Here is a 20457-nt window from a genome sequence, read left to right on the forward strand (position 1 = left end):
CTGGTGGGAAGCCGCCCGCAGTGCCACACAGACCATGGCAAGTGCCCTCTCCTCAAGCCCTGAGAGTAAGCAGGAGTGCACAGCACCCTCTCCTTCCAAGGCAGCCCTAAGAGCCACCTCAGCACTTTGTGTGGCTTGCAAGCAGCAGTTTAAAGAGACCGGGGCTGTGGCTGCTACACTAGCAGCAGAGGTGGCCAGAAGCCCTGGGCCCCTTTGAATTTCCAGGCCCCATATCAATTGCCTTCTTCTCCCTGTCTTCCCTCCCCACATCATGGGCCTGACTATGTGTCCTTTAGTGATCATTGGCATAATCTTGCTTGAAATGGTTGATGCCCCTGTGTGATGAGGTATACTCCCCACATTAGCCAAGAGAGGACTGATTTAGGCCAGGCAGACCCAATCAACCAATTAAGTGTCAATTACAGGAGAGCTATTTGGGCTAGAAGGAAGCCATTAATTGGAATCTAGCTCACCCTTGAGAAAACAGGTGGGGCTTACTTAAAGCAAAGAGACAGGCAACAAAAGGGAAGCTGCAGAATGAAAAGTAGCAGTCATTCTTGAGGGGGAGGAAGGGGCTAGAATCAGCAGCAGCGGAAGTAGTCCAAGGGTGAATTAGGGAAGCTGCAGATCTTGAATGCTTGGTAAAAGGCTCTGGACTGGAATCCAGAGTAGAGGGTGGGCTTTTCTACCTACTAAACCTGACAGAATGGTATTTCCAGGGATAATGACTTAGAAGACTGAGTCATAAAAGACACTTTCCATGTATCATATCACAGAAGAAACCATGTGGTGTCCTGTCCAGAGTCACAAAGAGGCAGCAGCAGCAGCTTGTGGAACAGAAGGGCTGTAGAAAGAATGAGGGAATACAACTGCTGGAAAGGGGTGTTGGCTAGGCAGAGCTAATCCTCAGAAAAGCCTGGAGGAGGAGCTATTAAATGCAGAGTAGAGTACCCTGTCACACCCAGCCTTTCCTCTGGGAACTCAAGGGCAGAGTTGGCCCTGCCATGAGGCCAACTGAGGTGGCCATCTCAGGTGCCAGACTGTGGGCGGGGGGTACTCAGAGTGTAGAAAATTGTGTGTGCTACTGGTGCATATGTATTCTCTCTACTCTAGATGCACAGAGATGGTGGAGTGCCATGAGAGGAGTAGAACAGGAAGAAGGCATAATTGAGACCTTTCAAAGTTTTGGCCCAAACGAGGGGCATGGGGGCATCATTTGAGCTCCACACCTCAGGTGCCAAAATGTTGTGGGCCGGCCCTGCTCAAGGCCTATGTCACTATTTTGCCCCAGTAACACTCATTGTAATGGTAGAGTCTGGAGGTATATATGTTCCTCTTCCCACTAATCAAAGGGACTGCCTAGAGCCAAACTGGCCCTAAGGCAAGCTTAAAAGTGTATGGGGGTATTTCAACATCATCTGCCAGATAGCAGCTCCCAAGAAATCCCTCTGCTCACTGAACTATGTCAGAAGCATTACATTCTTTGTTACCATTCCCTATTCACAGCCTGAAAAGCATTACATTCTTTTTATTATTAATTGGTAAAGTAAGAGGAACAAACCACAAGTGATGAACCATATGGATACTTTTTATGGGAAAGCTTTTCTTTCACTACTCATGGGCTTACTAAATTGCTAATGTCCTATACATAGATTGGAGCATCCCTCAGCATTTACCTTAGTTTATTATTATCTTGGACAGACAAGATCATTTTTCTTGCACCTAGTGGTATCATTTACTCCTGTGCAAAGTGAGTCTAAAATGCTACTAAACCAGAATGCACAAATAGCAGCAACCAAGCATGCAAGGCAATGGAGAATCTCTCTGGGAAATCCTATTGGCCTCTGTTATACAGGAGGTCACATTAGATGACCACACTGGTCCATTCTGGTCTTAGCATCTCTGAATCAGGGCCATAGTTATTTAACAAACTTGTCCATTCAATACCACTGTGGGAAGCTAAAGTCCACATATTTCCCTGTGTCAGAATCCACAGACATTCAGAAGTTTAAGCCATCACTGAATCTTCATGCTGTATAACCTTCAAAATCAGTATAGAACCCACCTCACAGTGACTATCTGCCCACCATCCAGCACAATTCCATTCATCTGTGCTATGAAGATGGCAGCAACTGCTTCATAAAGGGCAGTCCCATCCATGTTAATTGTTGCTCCAACAGGCAGGACAAATCTTGTTACACGCTTATCAATGCCCAAGTTTTCTTCAAGGCAACGGAAAGTAACAGGTAAAGTACCAGCACTGAGAGATGGAGAAAAGAAATGGAGAAAGACAGGGTTTTATGGTTTACAATATTCGGACATGATGGAAAAAGATGAGAACTACTGCAATTTTGCTATGACCATTTCCTTTCTCATGTTCAATACGTTCCTTAAAGAGAGTGCAACCACAGAAATTACTGAATTCTATGGGAAAGAGAAGCACAGTGTATAATTCATGTTTTTAGTACCTCATTGCTAGAAAGCTGGCAACATTTCTATATTTTTCCCTCCTTTGCCAGATTTTTTTGTGTTCAATTCTCCTGTAGCCATAAACCTTTTTTCTATCAACACATACTTTGGGATTAATTGGAGGTTGGATTCTGGGTCACACAGGAGCTAGTTGGACTTTCTGCCCAATTTATAAATTATTTATTGATTTTTTTTTTCAAAGCACCAAGCCAAATAACTGGTTGCTATGGGAACTCAAATCAATATTGAAGGGTCAAATCCTACATCTCTTCAGTCGTGGAGGTGCTCTTGGCAGAGGAATTAAGTACTACATAAAGGGGCATGGGAAGGAGATGAGCCTGTGCACTCTTCATTCACAGAGCTTGGAGGACAACAAGGTTGGTGCTGAAAAACAGAATGCTTATGTGAATCTTGCCTGCTTCCCCCCTGTTGGGGGCAGAGCAAGTTATTTTACCCACTGAGCCTGAATATACTCAGCAGAGTAGTCCCATAGCTACTTTTTCTTCCAGTGAGTTGAGATTCCTTCCTCTGCTGCCCAGGTGCACAGCTGAACGATCTAAATTAATGAATCCAATTCAGTCACATACCTATTTGATGTTTTCATTTTCAGTGCTTGATTCTGGTCCAATCCTCCACTAAACTAATTTGGTTACATCCTGATCAGAGTCAACTCCGAAAAGTGAATGCAGTGCTGGGGAAATTCCTATAGAGCAGTTGCTTAGTATAAAAATAGTGAAATCATGTCTGTATCAGCTCATTTGCATACTCCCAGCTGTGCTAATGGAAATTTTTCAAAGGTCATCCTGATTACTGTACCAATACAACTTTGGTCTGACAAGAATGTGAACTATTGTGTGTAGTGAATGGAACAAAGAGCTGAACTTACTAAAATATACTATGATAAATCCTCATTGCATATGGCATATACTGCCTTGCAATTTCACTGTTTAGTATATTCATTGTTTAGTGACCATAGTGATTTTGTGAAGTAGGAGAATATCATTATCCCCATTTTATAGATGGATAAAGTGAGGAACCAAAAAATTAAGTGACTTCTTCTTTATCACAAAAGGAGTAAATGCCAGAGGCCAATCTGGCACTCACAGCCCTGGTTCCCAGTCCTGTGCTCAGAACTGCTCTTCACACTCACTGAGGGGTTTTTTAAAGAGCTACTTGAGCCAGGTAAGTAGCTTCAGCCAAATCTATTCTGTCACCAATGTAGTTTAGTTATGATAGGCAATGTTTGTTTACCACAGCTCATCAAATATGCATTCTGTGATGTCACACACCTAGCTACGTCTAGACTGGCAAGTTTTTCCGCAAAAGCACCTGCTTTTGCAGAAAACCTTGCCAGCTGTCTATACTGGCCGCTTGAATTTGCGCAAGAACACTGACGATCTGATGTAAGATTGTCAGTGTTCTTCCGCAAATACTATGATGCTCCCGTTCAGGAAAAAGCCCTCTTGCGCAAATATATTTGCACAAGAGGGCCAGTGTAGACAGCAAAAAAGCCCTAATGGCGAAAATGATGATCGGGGCTTTCTTGCACAAAACCGCATCTAGATTGGCACGGACACTTTTCCGCAGAAAGTGCTTTTGCTCAAAAGCGTCCGTGCCAATCTAGACGCTCTTTTCTGCAAATGCTTTTAACAGAAAAACTTTTCCGTTAAAAGCATGTGCGGAAAATCATGCCAGTCTACACGTAGCCCTAGAGTATATAAACACGAAAGAATAATCTCACTTCTAGATAGGAAATAGAAAGTGTATTTCCCCATGAGCTGTCTTACAAGTGCATGTTTATGGCTGTTTGCATGCAAGGAGATGGCTGAATGCATATTGTGGGTCACCGACGCTGTTTTTTCATTCCACTGTGCTGTGCCTTCCATGACAAAAGTGATTTCTGTATCTTATTTGTTAGAAAAGAAAAATTTAGTTGACTGACACACAATTGAAATTCAATCAAATAAGCTTTTTTTCCTGCATGAGTAGGAGTAAATCCCACCCACAGTCACTTTTCACAAATTGGAGCAGATGTGAAAGTGTGTACATGGCAGAGACCTACCCAGAGACTGCTATAGCTGACTCTCGCTGATTTTGTCATTTACCCTGCAGTCTTGCATTATAATTTGAAGGACAAACAAGTCTTTTCCCCCTTAATTTTAATTTCTTGAGCAACAGTAAATGTTGAGCCCCTGAATGATGCCAGCTTGATAGACCTAGCACCGGAAATGCTTTTTATCATATCTGGAAGAAGCAGAAATTTCTCAAAAGCCATCCTAAATTATTGTACCAATATCCCTTTGGTCAGACAAGAATGCTAACTATTGCATATAGTGAGTGGAGCAAAGCAGTACATGATTCCCCATCTTGTCCTAACAATCCTAATCCTGGTGTGTGGGAGTATTTGATTGTCAAAAATCTTTGTCTCCTCAGTGAGAACCCCAAACAATACCATGATCATTATTTTTGTGATGTAGACATTTATCTATAAGGATTTGGACTGAGAACTTCTGAATCATTTCACACAGCCCTCTGAGCAACTGTCAGATGATAAAGACTTTCAGTCACAGCTGACCCAGTTTATATATGACCCAGTAGGGGAGAGGTAGTCATAACACACTTTATTTTTCCCTGTGGAAAAATTTGATTGTTTTGGTGAGAAATAAAAATATTTTGGACAAAAATCTATGAATTTTCAGCCAAAAACTTTTGGTTGAGAACCAAACATTTTAGATACAACAGTGCTGCTTTGGTGCCACATGGGATTTGTAGTTTGTGTGTCTTAGGCCCCCATTCTTCTCTGTGGGTAAGGCCCCAAGCCAGATATTTCCCATGATGCAACACAATCCTCTGTCTTGTTGAGCCACTGTGGTGCATCATAGAAATCATTGGCTATGATGAATCATGGGAGTTTCAGTCTGGATATAGGATCCTAGCCTATAGAAGAGAAACAGAGGCAAGACATTTAGTCAAAAACCCAGTTTTCCCAGTGAAAAGCACCATATCTTATTACCACTTCCTGAATCATCCAGTTTCCAACTCTTTCCATTTCCTGATTCACAGATCTGTACTCTAGATGAAAGACTAAACAGTTCAGATCCTTATCCAAACACCTTTAGCCTGCCAAACTTGTCTGAAAGACACAGAAAAACAGACTTCTTGGTGAGATTTTGAGTAAATCCTTCCTCCTCATGGGATAGAATTTAGTTCCCAGCTTTAACTTGCAGAGAGCTCACAGGAAATCTGTTGCGTCCTCTTTTTGACGGAGAAGAGACAGGAGCTGAGTTCTTATAAAGAGAGAACTTAATTTAGGTCAAAGTGCAGAGACAAACCCTGTGACTCTTTAGCTAACTGCCTAAACAAATTGCTACTCAATATCATCACTCAGGATTTCCCTAAGTCCTAGCCTGGAGGAAGCAGGCATGGGTAGAACTACTAGTGATGACAGTACAAGTCCTGTCGATCCTGGGATAGATAAACAGCTCCAGAAAAGTACCATCCTTCTGGGGAATTGCACATACTGGTTCGGGCCCAGTTCAAAAGGTATGGCAGAAAAAGTAGGAGCGTTTTGTATAAAGGGTCAGCATGAACTGGCTCGGAGAGCCTCCTCAAATTTACATAAAACCATAACCAAGAAGAAAAAGCCCTGCCGGAAGAGTGGGAAGGAGTGGAACTTGCTGGGCTCTCCATCGGAAGAGGGGTACACTTGGTAAGCTTAGCATACATGCAGATTGTTAATTGTTTTAGGATATATTACTCTCTAATTATTTTGCGCTAAAATAAATTGAGTTCTACACGGTGAAAGCTGGCTGGTCACTGGTAAATACTCTCAGAGCCAGGGCCATCAACAATGGTGTCAAATGCCCCAGGGCCCAGGGATTTTAAAGGGCCCAGGGTGCCCAACTGCCGCCACCACTACTGCGGTGACAGCAGTGTCCCAAGCTCTTTAAATCGCCGCTGGCGTCCTGAGTGGTGCATTCCAGACTGTGCTGAAGGCCTGGCTGGGGGAGGCTAACCTCCTACCCCGCCCCTTCCTGCCCATTCTGGGGACACAGAGCTGGGCTCCCACATCTTGCTCAGGGACCCAGAAAGTTGCCAGCGCTGCTGGTCATAGCCCCTGGGGGAGAGAGGAGCTGCAGGTGCTGAAATGAGATCACAGCTGCTGAGAGAGTCTCCATGAATTGCAAGCCTTAAACCCCTGGTCTGGAGAGAGAGAGGGGTGGGTATAAACCCACAGAAAGGTGCTGTTGGAAGCCTGCAATGTAAAGGGGCATGTTTGCATAGACCACAGAGGAGGACACAGGTACAGTTAACCTCAGAACTAAGACAAATATGGAGCCTTATAACAGTTATGGTTCTGTACATTCTCATTTAATAACTAGTAACACTAATAGCACTTCATCCACAGATCTTAAAGTGCGTACCCAAGGTGGGTAAGTAACTTGATCCCTCTTTTACAGGTAAGGAAACTAAAGCACAGATGTTCCGTGATTCACACAAGTTTACATAGCGAGCCAATGGCATAGCAGGGAACAGAAATCAGGTCTCTTGACATTTAGCCTGGAGCCACTATCCAGTAGGCCATACTGCCTTTCTTTAAAGCCTACAGAGTGTGAAGTAAATCTTTTTTTCCCCACATAGATTAAGGTGATCAAAAGCTGTTTACTGATTGGCATTTAATGATTAAATTTTCTAGCAAAGTTCAAAACAGCAGCTAAAAATGTCTAGAGGGCAGCCAACGAGCTGCTAAAAAATAAATAAGGAGGCATTTCATATGGAGTACCTGGAAGCTGTGCCGAGAGCTGTGATCCATGCCTGGAAAATGCCAGCAAGGAATGAGAAGGGGCTTTTCCGTGTTATCACGAAGTACAGTAAAGGCAAGAAGATCCCTCCATGGATGAGAAGGCCCACGATCACTGTTACCATGTACATTCCAAGTTGCCTAGCAACCACCTCTAAGTCCTTAATTGCAATGATTTTCCCACAAATAAGGCAGGCAATGCCCAAAGGGGAGTACCTAGAGAAAAACAACAGAACGAAGAGATGGAACTCATCCATACAGCATGCAGCCGTAAAACCTATGCCCAAAACTCTGTGGAACTATGGAGAGAGATCCAAGGTTCTAGGCTGAAAACTTTGGGATGTCAAGAGGATACATAATTACAGACTGATGGTGGTTCAGTGGCTATCCTTCATGCCTCTATATATGGTAATGAGAAAAGCATATTCAGAGGAACTTGCCAAAACACCTCATTAAAAGCAATAATACCATACTTTTGGGAGTCAAACCATGAGGTTCTTACTCAATTTCTAACAGCTTCCCTTCCAGTCTCACACTACAGATAATCAAACAAGTAAATGAACAATGCATAGATTGAAAACTGCTTGTCCAAACAATGTAATGAGCATAAAACAGACATTTGCATAAACCAGGATTGGCTCACACAGGAAAATTGGCTAGATTCATAAGATTATATACTTGCAACAAACAATCCAAACCCAAACTTGATGAAAAATGCTACATAGCCGCTAAATAAATATTATAACATTATTCAATAAAGATCTAACTTTGTATGCCTGCTTATGGGATATTGCTACTGGGCCAAAGCCTTATTCTGCAAATATACACTGTATTCAATGGTGGTGAATAAAACAGTTTCCTAGAGAGACACCTCAGTTCAGTGCCTCTTACTCTGCTGATTTTATAGAATACAGTCTTTGCATGTGGACTCACAGAGGCTATGGGAGGAGACATTTGTATATTGATGCAAACCATTGGAATCTTATTTGGGTTGAATGCATATTTTGGGCAAGGCAATTTTGCTGCAGAACACTGGAAATAGAGCATGTCTCTTGGCTCCTCTGTAATTATGCCTGTTGTTTATTATTATGTTGGACTCACAAGAGAAGCTTAATGTTGCTATGTTTTGAAGGGATGTTTTTTTTTTTTTTTTTTTTTTTTTAACTGTAGAGAACCTCTAGCATAAATGTGATATTTTTAGAGTAGTCCTAAAGGTCTGAAAATGGTGCCTGCATGTCTTGGAGCTCTGTAGGCAGAAAATGACAGTGTGCCTGTCATCTTCAGAAATATTTCAAAATGCACTTTAATTATCATCCCACCCCACCCCAAAAAGGAAACACCATTGTTCTGGTTGTACCATCCTTAAAATGGTTTAAAGAGCCAAACCAGCCCAGTAATATTGGTTGCCAATAAAGTATAGTGTACCCAGTCTGTGGCAGGATTTGGCTTGTGTGTTTTATGCATCTTAGAAGTTATGATCTTGACTTACCACATGATCATAGTGACTAGTTTCATTACGATTTCATTCAGGATGTTGAAGAAATCCACCATCATCTTGGCCTGCTCTCCCATCTTCCCCATAGCTACGCCAAAAGCAATGAAGAACCCTATCAGGCCTGGTGGAGGAATCACACACAACGAATCATCAGTTAGGAAACACATTATTTTGGTCTGAGTGTCTGCAGCTATGCCAGAATAAAGCCAGCCTGTGGGGGCTATCCTGCTAATTCAACAACTGCACTATATTTTGTAGCCGAGATGCTATATCTCTTATTCATGTAATCTTGCGCTAAACTTCCACAATGGTAACCAGGAAGTATTCTTTATTCTTTATTTTCTACTAACCTGTAAATTCTATGGCATGAACGCTGTTTTTTCTTACATCATAATATAACACCTAGATGATAAATTGATCAATAATAATAATAATTAATAATAATAATAGTGAAGGTACTGTATTTGATTTGATTCAGTTTGAAAGGAGTATTGAGTCTCCATTGCATGGCTCCTGTTCACTGCTAATGTCGTGTACAGAGGCCATAAAAGAAATAGACCTATCCACCAAAGGAACATTCATAACATAAGCTTCCTGAATGCCATAGAGACTGTAGAGGCCTCATAGTTTGACAAGGGGATGTGGCCACACCCTAATTAGCTTTTGTTGGTACAATGCCATCTAGGGGTCATGTCCAGCTTTATCTAAGTTCAGAACAGCCCTCATGTGGTTCTACCCGGTACATGGGACAATTTCAGAATACAGAGAGATGTAAAGGGAATCCCTCATCCTCATCTCTCAACATGCACATGCATGCATGTGTCACATACACACACTCACTCTTCTTGTGACTAGCTCAACCAGAAGGCATAATTAGGGTTTTTAATCTTCCCCAGTGTTAAATAAAAATATGCATATTAAGGAACAAATGTTGCTCCAGATTAAATGAATGGGAGCAAATTTTGCCTTTAAATCCAGTGAGGAGCAGGCCTTATAACACAGGAAATTGTAACCATTTTAAACAAATGGAGGAAATTCTTGTGTATTAGAAAATCAAAATGAGAGTCAATTGAGTGAATGAGTACACTGGGGACTATTGGATCATGTATAAGATTAGTGTGTTCCAGTGAAAGGTTTTGCTAGAATTTGCAAGAATCAAGAGGCTTGTCTGGGGTTATTAACTGACACTGATAGAAAATTCTGAAGCTCAGCAATCCTCAAGAGATTGAACTGCAAGATATGATGAGAGTTCAGCATTTACCTCGTGTGTGAGTTCAACTGGGAATTTCTCTTGTCAAAAAGCTAAGTGAGTCCCATTAGGATACAAAAACAGACAATGAAAGTGGTTTAGTGTGGCTATCCAAAAACTCACTCGTTAGTATAGGAAGTTTGTACTGGAGTCTCATGAGTGGAAAAGGTGAGTGTCTGTGTGTGCTGTAGAGCATGGAGAGAAGGGTTGCCGAAAAATTGTTGAATAATCACCAACTAGGTAATTTCCTGGAATCCCAGCTGTGTGTCAGAAAATATTAGTAGGTATTTGTGTTCACTTAATGCCAAACTAGCATTCAGTTACTCACAGCACTCAACTTTGTGTTTGTATGAATTTGCCCAGCTCCTTTAATTTATGCAACATGAGTCTAATCACCCTATTTTTTAATTTTTCATTTACCCTGATAAAAAGGCAGCCATAGACCAGGGAAGGGGAGCCTATGGAAAGAAGCCTGAGGGGAAAGGCTGCCTTTCTAGAGGTCTGCTCACCACCACTGGAAATGTTTTTGCTATATCTGTTAGGCTCAAGGCCTGGCAGGAGAGTGCTTGGGGCAGGAATCAAAAGTGGTGGGGAAGTGGCCCAGGGAAGTAGATGATGTTAGGGTTGGAGGAGGGGCAGTGGGGACCTGCTACTAAAGGGTCCCTGGGAAGGAGCCCAGGGTACTGGGTATGCCTGGGCTTCCCTCCACCCCCACCTCTTTCTTCCCCTCCCTGTGCCAGTGGTGAAGGTGGCCAGGGTAGACTGCAGTTTGCTTCTGGAGTAAGAGAATCATAGAATACTAGGACTGGAAGGGACCTCGAGAGGTCATCGAGTCCAGTCCCCTGCCCCCATGGCAGGACCAAATACTGTCTAGACCATCCCTGATAGATATTTATCTAACCTACTCTTAAATATCTCTGGAGATGGGGATTCCACAACCTCCCTGGGCAATTTATTCCAGTGTTTAACTCCCGTGACAGTTAGGAACTTTTTCCTAATGCCCAACCTAACCCTCCTGTGCTGCAGTTTAAGCCCATTGCTTCTTGTTCTATCCTCAGAGGCCAGGATGAACATTTTCTCCCTCCTCCTTATGACACCCTTTTAGATACCTGAAAATGGCTATCATGTCCCCCCTCAGTCTTCTCTTTACTAAACTAAACAAACCCAATTCTTTCAGCCTTCCTTCATAGGTCATGTTCTCTAGACCTTTAATCATTCTCGTTGCTCTTCTCTGGACCCTCTCCAATTTCTCCACATCTTTCTTGAAATGCGATGCCCGGAACTGGACACAATATTCCAACTGAGGCCTAACCAGCGCAATGTAGAGCGGAAAAATGACTTCTCATGTCGTGCTCACAAAACACCTGTTAATATATCTCAGAATCATGTTTGCTTTTTTTGCAACAGCATCACACTGCTGACTCATATTCAGCCATTATAACCCCTAGATCTCTTTCTGCCGTACTCCTTCCTAGACAGTCGCTTCCCATTCTGTATGTATGAAACTGATTGTTCCTTCCTAAGAGGAGCACTTTGCATTTGTCTTTATTAAACTTCATCCTGTTTACCTCAGACCATTTCTCCAATTTGTCCAGATCATTTTGAATTATGACCCTATCCTCCAGAGCAATCGCAACCCCTCCCAGCTTGGTATCATCTGCAAACTTAATAAGCGTACTTTCTATGCCAATATCTAAATCGTTGATGAAGATATTGAACAGAGTTGGTCCCAAAACAGACCCCTGCGGAACCCCACTTGTTATACCTTTCCAGGTATAGCTAGACTGAAGACTGGAGTGGGCCTCTGAGGCAAGTGACAAGTCAGTGGGTTGATGCTCCCTGTCTATAGAGGAGGGGCAATAGCTCTGGGGCTCAGCCTGAGGGCTGTGCCGCAAGGAGGACACTGTGTATTGGGACCATATTGGGTAAGACCAAAGGTCCAGGTAGCCAATACCCTATTTTATGACAGTGGTCAATGCCAAGTGCTCTCGCCTGTCACCTACTCCCAGCTTCTGAGAATCAGAGACTAGGGACACCGTTCCTATCCATCCTGGCTAATAGCCATTGATGGATCTATCCTTCATGAATTTAGCTAGTTCTTTTTTTGAACCTTGTTAAAGTCCTGGTCTTTACAACATCCTCTGGAAGGGAGTTCGACAGGTTGACTGTGCGTTGCATGAAGAATTACTTCCTTTTGTTTGTCAGTGGGATCCAAATTCTTCTAAAACCTAGTACCAAATCTAAAGTATCGTGTTATCCAGATTGTTTCATATATAAAAGAAACAAAAGTAAATTCTTGTGATCTTCTGAATGATACAAGTGTGGATGTATGTTCAAACAGCATAAATATATGGCTAAGTCATTACACATAGGGAAGCAGGAACCTTCTTTAAGCCCTTACATGACTAATAAGACTAATAGGGGTATGCAGTACGTACAGCATGTCTGCCCCCTCTTTCTTTCCCTCAGATGAGGTGAGCAGGCAGGGATGGGTAGGGAATGGGCAAAACCTTAACTCTGTCCCCATATGCTAGCCAGTACAGCTGTGATGACATGCTGGGGGAGGTTTGTAACTTAGTGCTTTTAAAGGTTAGCTAGAAATTACTCTCCCCTAAACAAAGAGGAGGCAAAGAGGGACTTATGACTCAGAAGTATAACAATGTATCCAAGTGTCCTCCACTGGTACAGTTTACACCCTCCCAGACCTATTGTTTAGGCAGTACCTAAACTCACATCTTAGAATAAAGGTCTCAGAAGAGTGCCCAGGATCAGAAATTCTTTGTCTCCGTGGAACAGATAAAGCAGGACCCCCAGCTATTCTAACAATACATTTGGGGTATTCATACTCTAACAAATTAACAGTAACAATATTTTGATCATTTCCAGGCCTGTCTATAAGGTTGCCAATGAATTATAATTGTGGTGATTGATTCTGTGATATGGGCACATGGGCACTAAGAGCAGGAATGAGACCATCAGATTCGTATCACATGTGTCAGCAAGTAGCTAGCAACTGGTTGCCACTTTTGGTAATGCACTGCTCAGGCCACATTTGGACTCCAGAACTAATCAGTCCAACCTGGCCATCCACAGACTGTCACTGAAAAGCAAGAGCTGCTATGTTATCAATATAGGTTTCAACAGGAAACTAGTTTCTTTACCTAGGACATTCATTCCATCTTTAAACTCAAGCCCCTTTTTAATGACCAGCTGGGCTTCTGGTGGTTCTTCGGTCATCGTCTCATTCATCATAGCAAAGACAGAGTCAGTGATGTTAGGTGGTTCTTCGGTTTCTGGGGGTACCAGGACTTTCTTGGTGACAGTTTGAATCTGAAGGAGTTGCAAGATGGAATGAGAATGGAATCAGAATGTGATTTAATACATAAGGGAATAAAATAATAATAATATTTCTGCCCCATTCCAAATAATCCTAGGCAATGTTATTTTTAGAGGATCAAACTATGCAGTCCATCCCCTCTAACTCCTCTTCCAACCATCTACATGTTTTGTTAGTCTTTAACGTGCTACCAGAGTATTTGTTGTTTTTTAAAGTTTATCATGTACAGACTAACTTGGCTAACCCCTGAGAAGCTTCCAAAAATAAGTTAGTTATAATAATTCCATGGAAAATTAAGTCCTGAGATCCAATTCCAAAAAAGCAGTATAATGAAGATGATAAACACCCTCTTAATTGTTAATACATAACATCTTACATATAGGCCCTTCCATCCAGAAAGAAAGTGCTTCACTCACCGTATTCTCTCCCTATTTTTGGAGTGGATGATAACAGCAATTCTGAACAAACATTACACAACAAAGACTTTTATCTCCAATCTCAGCTACCATGGCAGTTTAGTTCAAAAATATGTTTTTATATTTCTAACACATCTCCCATTCTGTGACTGTTTCCTTTTTTTAGGTTGGTTCTAGGTTCCTATCTGTGGGAGCTGAAATAAAACTGGTATACACAGATACCCTCCAAGCATGGTAATGAATGAATCTGAGAGCTGGACTGCAAAAGAAATGTATAACTTGTCACATTCTTGTTGCCAGCTTCACTGAGAATAAGCCAAAGCATTCTACCACTCATACCTGAAAAACCATCTGCTATTTCTATATGTGCAGATAGCAGGATCTCATTAATGATAGCACTCAGAAAAAATCTAGGTACAAAGCAGCTAGACAAGGTATCGTGAAATTAAAGTATTAAGGATACAGAGCCATTTCTGTATCTTATTCAATTACAATTGTATCTGCAGGTTGTTGGGATGGCTCACATGGGATATAGTGTGGATGATGCCCCAATTCAAGCTGTAACATCTTATATTACCCCTGTTTTAAAATGTGCCTCTCTTCTAAATTTAGAAAATAAAAATACTCGGCTAGAAAGGAACTTTGACAATGTGTGAGAAACTCTTCAGCAGTCCTGAAGCCAGCCAACTTTTGCTGCTGTTTTTTTTTTTTTATCTTGGGAATTTTATTGTCCTGATTTTTATGTGAGATAGACGTTATGTCAAAGCTGTGTAGAGCTACAAAAATAAACAGTGGGGGTTGAGTCTAAGCAGTCACAACTCCTCCTGGAGTTCATGAAGGTCCTCAGCACTTCCCAGGATCAGACCCATAAATACTAGTGATAAGGTCCTGACCTCAAAGTGCAAGTTCAGATAAGCTTTTTTTACTTTCAAGATGCTCATCTGGACATGATGGTTGTCACTCTAGATCGCACATTTAGGTGAGATGGTGAAACACTTTCTAGAGGGACATAAACTCACAAACTAAACATTGGTGTATAGAGAAATAAGGGTTTTAATACGCTATTCCTAATCAGGAAAGCAGCCTTTGACACCACCTAAACCAGGTGAGATGAAGAGAGTACCTCAACCTCTATTGTAACCAAGAGGGAAGACAGGTGGAGACCAACTCCAGAAGCCCGTATGTCAGTGGTTACAGCAGAATAGTAAAAGAGATGTGGCTTAATGGCAGACACTTTGAAGGAGGCTAGTTTGGAATTTGTTCACATAAAATATGGGAACACTAAAATAAAAAAGCTCATTTTTGGCCCCCCAACCAAAGTCCACTGAAGTCATTAGGAGTCTGTCCATTGGGTTTGGTAGGCTTTGGATGACACCCACGTGGGGCAAAGTTAAAACAGTGTCAGCTGAGCCATAGGTGGTACATTAGCATTAGAGATCTTCCACAAAAAGTTCTTGAGCAAGAGCACATCCACACTGCCATGTGCTTTTGCACAAGAGAGTGTCCACACTGACAGGGACACTCTTGCACAAGAAAGCTCTGATGGCCATTCAATGAATGGCCATCAGAGCACCTGTGCTTTTTCCATCCACACACACGTATTGTCCGTCCACACCCACCTTTTTGCACAAGAACTTCTGCACAGAAAGGCTTATTCCTCGTAGAAAGAGGAATAACTCTTGCACAAAAAGCCCTGTCTTACGACAATCTACTGTGCTTTTTCTTGAGCAAAAACGTGCTTATAGTGTGGACGCTCCGTGCTTGTAGTGTGGACGGTGGTTTTTGTGCAAAAACTCTGCAACGTAGACGTAGCCTATGGCCACTAAACAAGACATATACAGAATCTGAGAAAAGTATTGGATATTAGCAGCTTAATTCTTCCTCACTTTTTCCCCCACTTGTTCCCTACCTATAGATATTAGATCCATTTTCTATTATGGAGAAGTAGAAGTGAAGGGGGGGGAAACAGAACTTCACTTATAAAACATTATGGCTTTTAGCCAGTCATGGGCTGGCCACAGGACCTCTATCCCCAAGATAATTTGGGAACATTCTGAACATATTCCTTTTAAATACCAAATACTTTTTGTTTTTATGTGAGAGTGTGGGGAAGAAATAAAGTTCTTGCAATACTTTTGGCAGCTTAGATCTGCCCTTTTTGTGCTCACTTTACTCCTCACCCAATCCTCCCACCTGTAGCCACAGCTCCAACTAACATTCTATTTCAAGTAGTACCATTTAGGAACATCTAAGAATGGGTTTGGCAACAAATATTGTTTGGCTCAATAAAAATAGGCTGCCTGATTGCCAAACAATTTAATTTTAGGAAAGCTGCTGACAGAGGAAGTGGGAAGCATATGTTCTTTGTAAGCATTTCTTTTATCGCTTACTAACACAATGTGTTAATTTTGTGCTGGTGAAAAGTGATTAGGGGCTGAAGTATTTAACTACAGGATAAGTAAGGAATAGGCAACAGCAGCGTAACTCTCTTCCTCTCCCGGCCATTGGTCCACAAGTAGTACGCCTACACTGCAACACTATTTTGAAATAACTTAGTCCGTGTCTACACAGCAGGCAGTTATTTCAAAATAGTGTCAAAATACTGTCAAGCTAGAGGACTTCTTACTCTGACTCCTGTAACCCTCATTGTATGAGGAATAAGGGAAGTCGGAGGAAGAGTGCTCTGTTTCGAAGTAAGTGCTGTGTAGGCGCTCCCTATTTTGAAATAAACTATTTGAAAATAAGATATGCAATTGACGTAGCTCAATTTGCATAGCTTATTTTGAACTAAGCCCTGCAGTGTAGACACAAGATGTCTTACATGTGACCTGGTGGAGCCCTCTATAGACAGTTAACTCATTTGGGCTCTATTATCAATATAGATCTCAGTCTCCAGACAGTGAACTTGTTATATGGGACAGTGGATTTGAGGATGTGAACACCTGAACACTGGTAACTTACCTGAAACCACAAATACACTTCACAGAGGGCATTGGATAGCCATCAGATCAGTCACTAACCCCTGGGCTAAATTCAAATTCAATCAGCAGTTTGGAGGTCAAATGTTTCATGGCCCAACAACCAGCCAGCACCTTTCTAGAGCATTAAATACTGTACATAAAGAATGAAGCTATTTAAAAAGAGTACTTTTAAAAAGATGGTCTTTTAAAAAAAAATGAGTCACATAAAATGTTCAAGAACTGAAATCAGTAACAAAGTTACTACATAATAAAAGAAATAGTTGTAAACTATTTTCTTTCTTGATTTACCTGCCCAGCACTGTACTTTGGTATTCATCTCAAGTATTTTAATGCCACTCACTAGGTGAAAGATAGAACATCTTGGAATGTAAAAAGGTCTTCACATTTAAAAATACTTACCTGTTGGAAGCATGCTTGGACTAGATTTTCAGGGAACAGGTTTCGGATGAGATCCAAGAAAGCATCCAAACTGGATACTTCATCATTTTTCTTCCCTTCTCCCAGCTGCTTTTTGAGTTTTGGATTTCCTGGATGAATGGCTAAAACCAGAATCACCCCTAGCACAGCAGCAATGATAGTAGTAGACATGTAGTAGACCATGGCTCTTGTGCCCAATCGACCACTAGCTTTAGCATCCAAACCTGACAATCCTGTGTTTAAAAAAATGCAGTGGGACTAGTTATTATACAATTCATCAAATTATCACAAACTATCTGGAGACTCTGCCTATAGTTATTTAAATCTTTAGTGACTATCTTTAGAGGTTTTTCCTCCCTTAGGAATGCTACACAATATAGATGGTGCCCTAAAGAACCTCCAAATTTTCTCCCATCTGAACAACACAGCTACGTCTAGATTGCATCCCTTTTTCGGAAAAGGGATGCAAATTAGACGTATCGCAATTGCTAATGAAGTGGGGATTTAAATCTCCCCTGCTTCATTAGCATAAAAATGGCTGCCGCTTTTTTTTGGCACGGAGCTTTGCCGGAAAAAGCGCCAGTCTAGATGAGGATCTTTCGGAAAATAAAGCCTTTTTCGAAAGATTCCTTATCCCTTATTTTAAGAGGAATAAGGGATCTTTTGGAAAAGGCTGTATTTTCCGAAAGATCCGCATCTAGAATGGCGCTTTTTTCCGGCAAAGCTCCGTGCCGAAAAAAAGCGGCAGCCATTTTTATGTTAATGAAGCGGGGAAGATTTAAATCGCCGCTTCATTAGCAATTGCGATACGTCTAATTTGCATCCCTTTTCCGGAAAAGGGATGCAATCTAAACGTAGCCTACGTTTAAAACTCCTTTTATCTGTGGAGAAATAGCTAAGACTGTATTCAGTTGGATCCTTAAGGGATTGATGGGTGTTGTGGAGAAATTATGTTCATTAGGACAAAGTGATCCCCTTTTATCCTTTATTTCCTGGAAGCTGATCATTTCAAGGATGACATACAGCTTTGAGCGATCCATGCTTTTCCGACCTGTGCTGCCATTCGTACAAATCCCACTTGAGGATGTGGGTGAGATAGTATAAAAGGGAAATGGTGGCATTCAAGAGAGCTGCACATATTTGTTTGGACCAAAATTGGCTAGCAGCATCAACTACTGAAATCAGTGAATTTATACCAGACATGGGTTTGGCCCATGAAATATAAATGAGCTATTATTAGTTGCAAAAAACTCACTGTATCACACCACTATTCTTCCTTTTTCACAAAAGGAGAAGCCATGCAGTGTATTTAGCTAGCATTTTAAAACCTTGATTGCTAATAGCTTACCTGTGATTAAACTGGATATAATTAAAGGTAAGATCAACATTTTTAACATCCTCATAAGGATATCTCCTGGGAAGGCTATTAACATGATTATGTCAGGATCAATGGGAGTTGCCAGGCGAAGAAGGCCGCCACATACTGCACCCATGATGACACCTGAAAGGAGAATTAAAAAGGAAGGGTGGGGAAAGGAATCATAGAATCATAGAAGTATAGGACTGACAGGGACCTCAACAGGTTGTCTAGTCTTCTCCCCTACGCTCAAGGCAGGACAACATAATAACTAGTCCGTTCATGACAGGTGTATGTCTAACTGTTCTTAAAAACTTCCTGTAACAGAAATTCCATAACCTCCTTAGGCAATTTATTCCAGTACTTAACTACCCTGACATTAAGGTATTCTCTACACTGGCAAGTTTCTCAGTCAGGAGTGTGAAAAAACATGGACACCCCAAATGCCAGTGTAAACAGGATCCCAATGGCTGCACTCCCAGCGCTGTTCGCTACTCCCCTCATAGAGGTTGTTCAGCTAGAGAGCTGGAGGAACCCTGTGCCATGACCACACTGCTGCATTAAAGCAGTGCTGTGGCAGTGATTTAAACTTGGAAATGCGGTTTCAGCCCCTTGCTTCTTAGCTTATTCTCAGAGCTTAACAAGAATCATCTTTCACCTTCAGGGCTGGTGATAGACTTTGACAGGCCCTGGGCAATGTAGATAGGGCTCAGCTCTAAGCCCTCCCCAGAAAGGACAGGGCCTCAGGCAGAACGGAGGAGCTGGGGCAGCCAGCACTGCTTGAACCATGCTACACCTCCCCCAGCCAGCCCTCAGTGCTGCCCATGGTGCCGGCAGTGATTTAAAGGCAGCAGTGGCAGTGATCTGGAGCCTTAGATCCTTTCGTATCCCTGGGCCCTGCTACTTTTGCCTCTCTTCCCTCAGAGGTGGCCCTGTCACCCTCCTCCTTGTAACCCTATTTTATGTACTTGAAAACTGTTATCATCACTCGCCCCAGACTTCTCCGTACTAAACAAACCCAGATTTTTTCAATTTTTCCTCTTAGGTCATATTTTTTAGACCTTTAATCATTTTGGTTATTCACTTCTGGACTTTGCCTAGTTTTTCCACATCTTTCCTGAACCATGGTATCCAGAAATGGACACAATACTCGATTTGAGGCCTTACGAGTGTGGCGCAGAATGGAAACTTGTATCTTTATTCACCACACAGAAGAACAATCTTCAAGGAAAATGGTTTCAGAATGATCCTACTACATTCAGTGCTATCTTTCATCGGATAAACCCACAGATTTTTGCAAATATTAATTAAGCCTTAAAATGCCCTGAGAGGAAGGTTATTATAATTAATATAATCACTGTGCAGATGGCTGAACTGATGCACCGCAAGGTGAAGTCAACTGCTCAAGGCCATATAAGCAGTCAGTAGAAGAACCAGCAAAACAACTCATCAGTCCTGAGTACCAGTGCTATGCTTTCACCACCAGAACAGCACCATTTCAAAACCACAATTAGTTTGTCTTAGCAAGCATATATATATTTGCTTTAAGCTCTCTTCCTAGAGAAGAATTAGCAAACAATATCACAGCTCAGGCAGAGATCTGATGGGAAAGCTGTCAAGACTTTGTGAAGAATATACGTTCAGCCTCTCATTACCAATGCATGTAATAATAAGATTGAGCTATCTGAATGAATTGCTATTAGGATCCAGTTTGCAGTAGCGCAAGAGAGCAGAAAAGATCTATTCGATTGAACTTTTAGGATTGCTCCCTGAAGCAGAGTAAAACACATAACATCTTTTCATCTATTCCAATCTCATATTGCTAAGGCAATGGGTCTACCCTTAAGAGACTATTTCATAATCCTGCACATATTACTGTTAAATAACTTTTTTCAATATTCAGACTAAACTTTTCATTGCTGAATTCTATCCCCT

The 20457-nt window shown here is 41.8% G+C and overlaps 1 protein-coding gene across 3 annotated transcripts in view; it reads right to left on the reverse strand.

Annotated features, from left to right (window-relative positions):
• The window catches only part of SLC1A2 (solute carrier family 1 member 2), a 134285-nt gene that overhangs the window by 20448 nt on the left and 93380 nt on the right, over positions 1 to 20457 (reverse strand). For 2 of the 3 annotated variants that reach the window (XM_075927483.2, XM_075927482.2), the window contains exons 3-8: positions 18514 to 18666; positions 17148 to 17398; positions 13176 to 13344; positions 8760 to 8886; positions 7253 to 7486; positions 2066 to 2260 (exon numbers count right to left, since the gene is read on the reverse strand). In XM_075927483.2, the coding sequence (XP_075783598.1) occupies positions 2066 to 2260; positions 7253 to 7486; positions 8760 to 8886; positions 13176 to 13344; positions 17148 to 17398; positions 18514 to 18666 (1129 nt within the window). The remainder of the gene's footprint in view (positions 1 to 2065; positions 2261 to 7252; positions 7487 to 8759; positions 8887 to 13175; positions 13345 to 17147; positions 17399 to 18513; positions 18667 to 20457) is intronic. The other variant, XM_089778544.1, reaches the window with a different exon arrangement.

Source organism: Pelodiscus sinensis, chromosome 5 (genome assembly GCF_052426305.1).
Source record: "Pelodiscus sinensis isolate ZL-2025 chromosome 5, ASM5242630v1, whole genome shotgun sequence".
Lineage (NCBI taxonomy): Eukaryota > Metazoa > Chordata > Testudines > Trionychidae > Pelodiscus > Pelodiscus sinensis.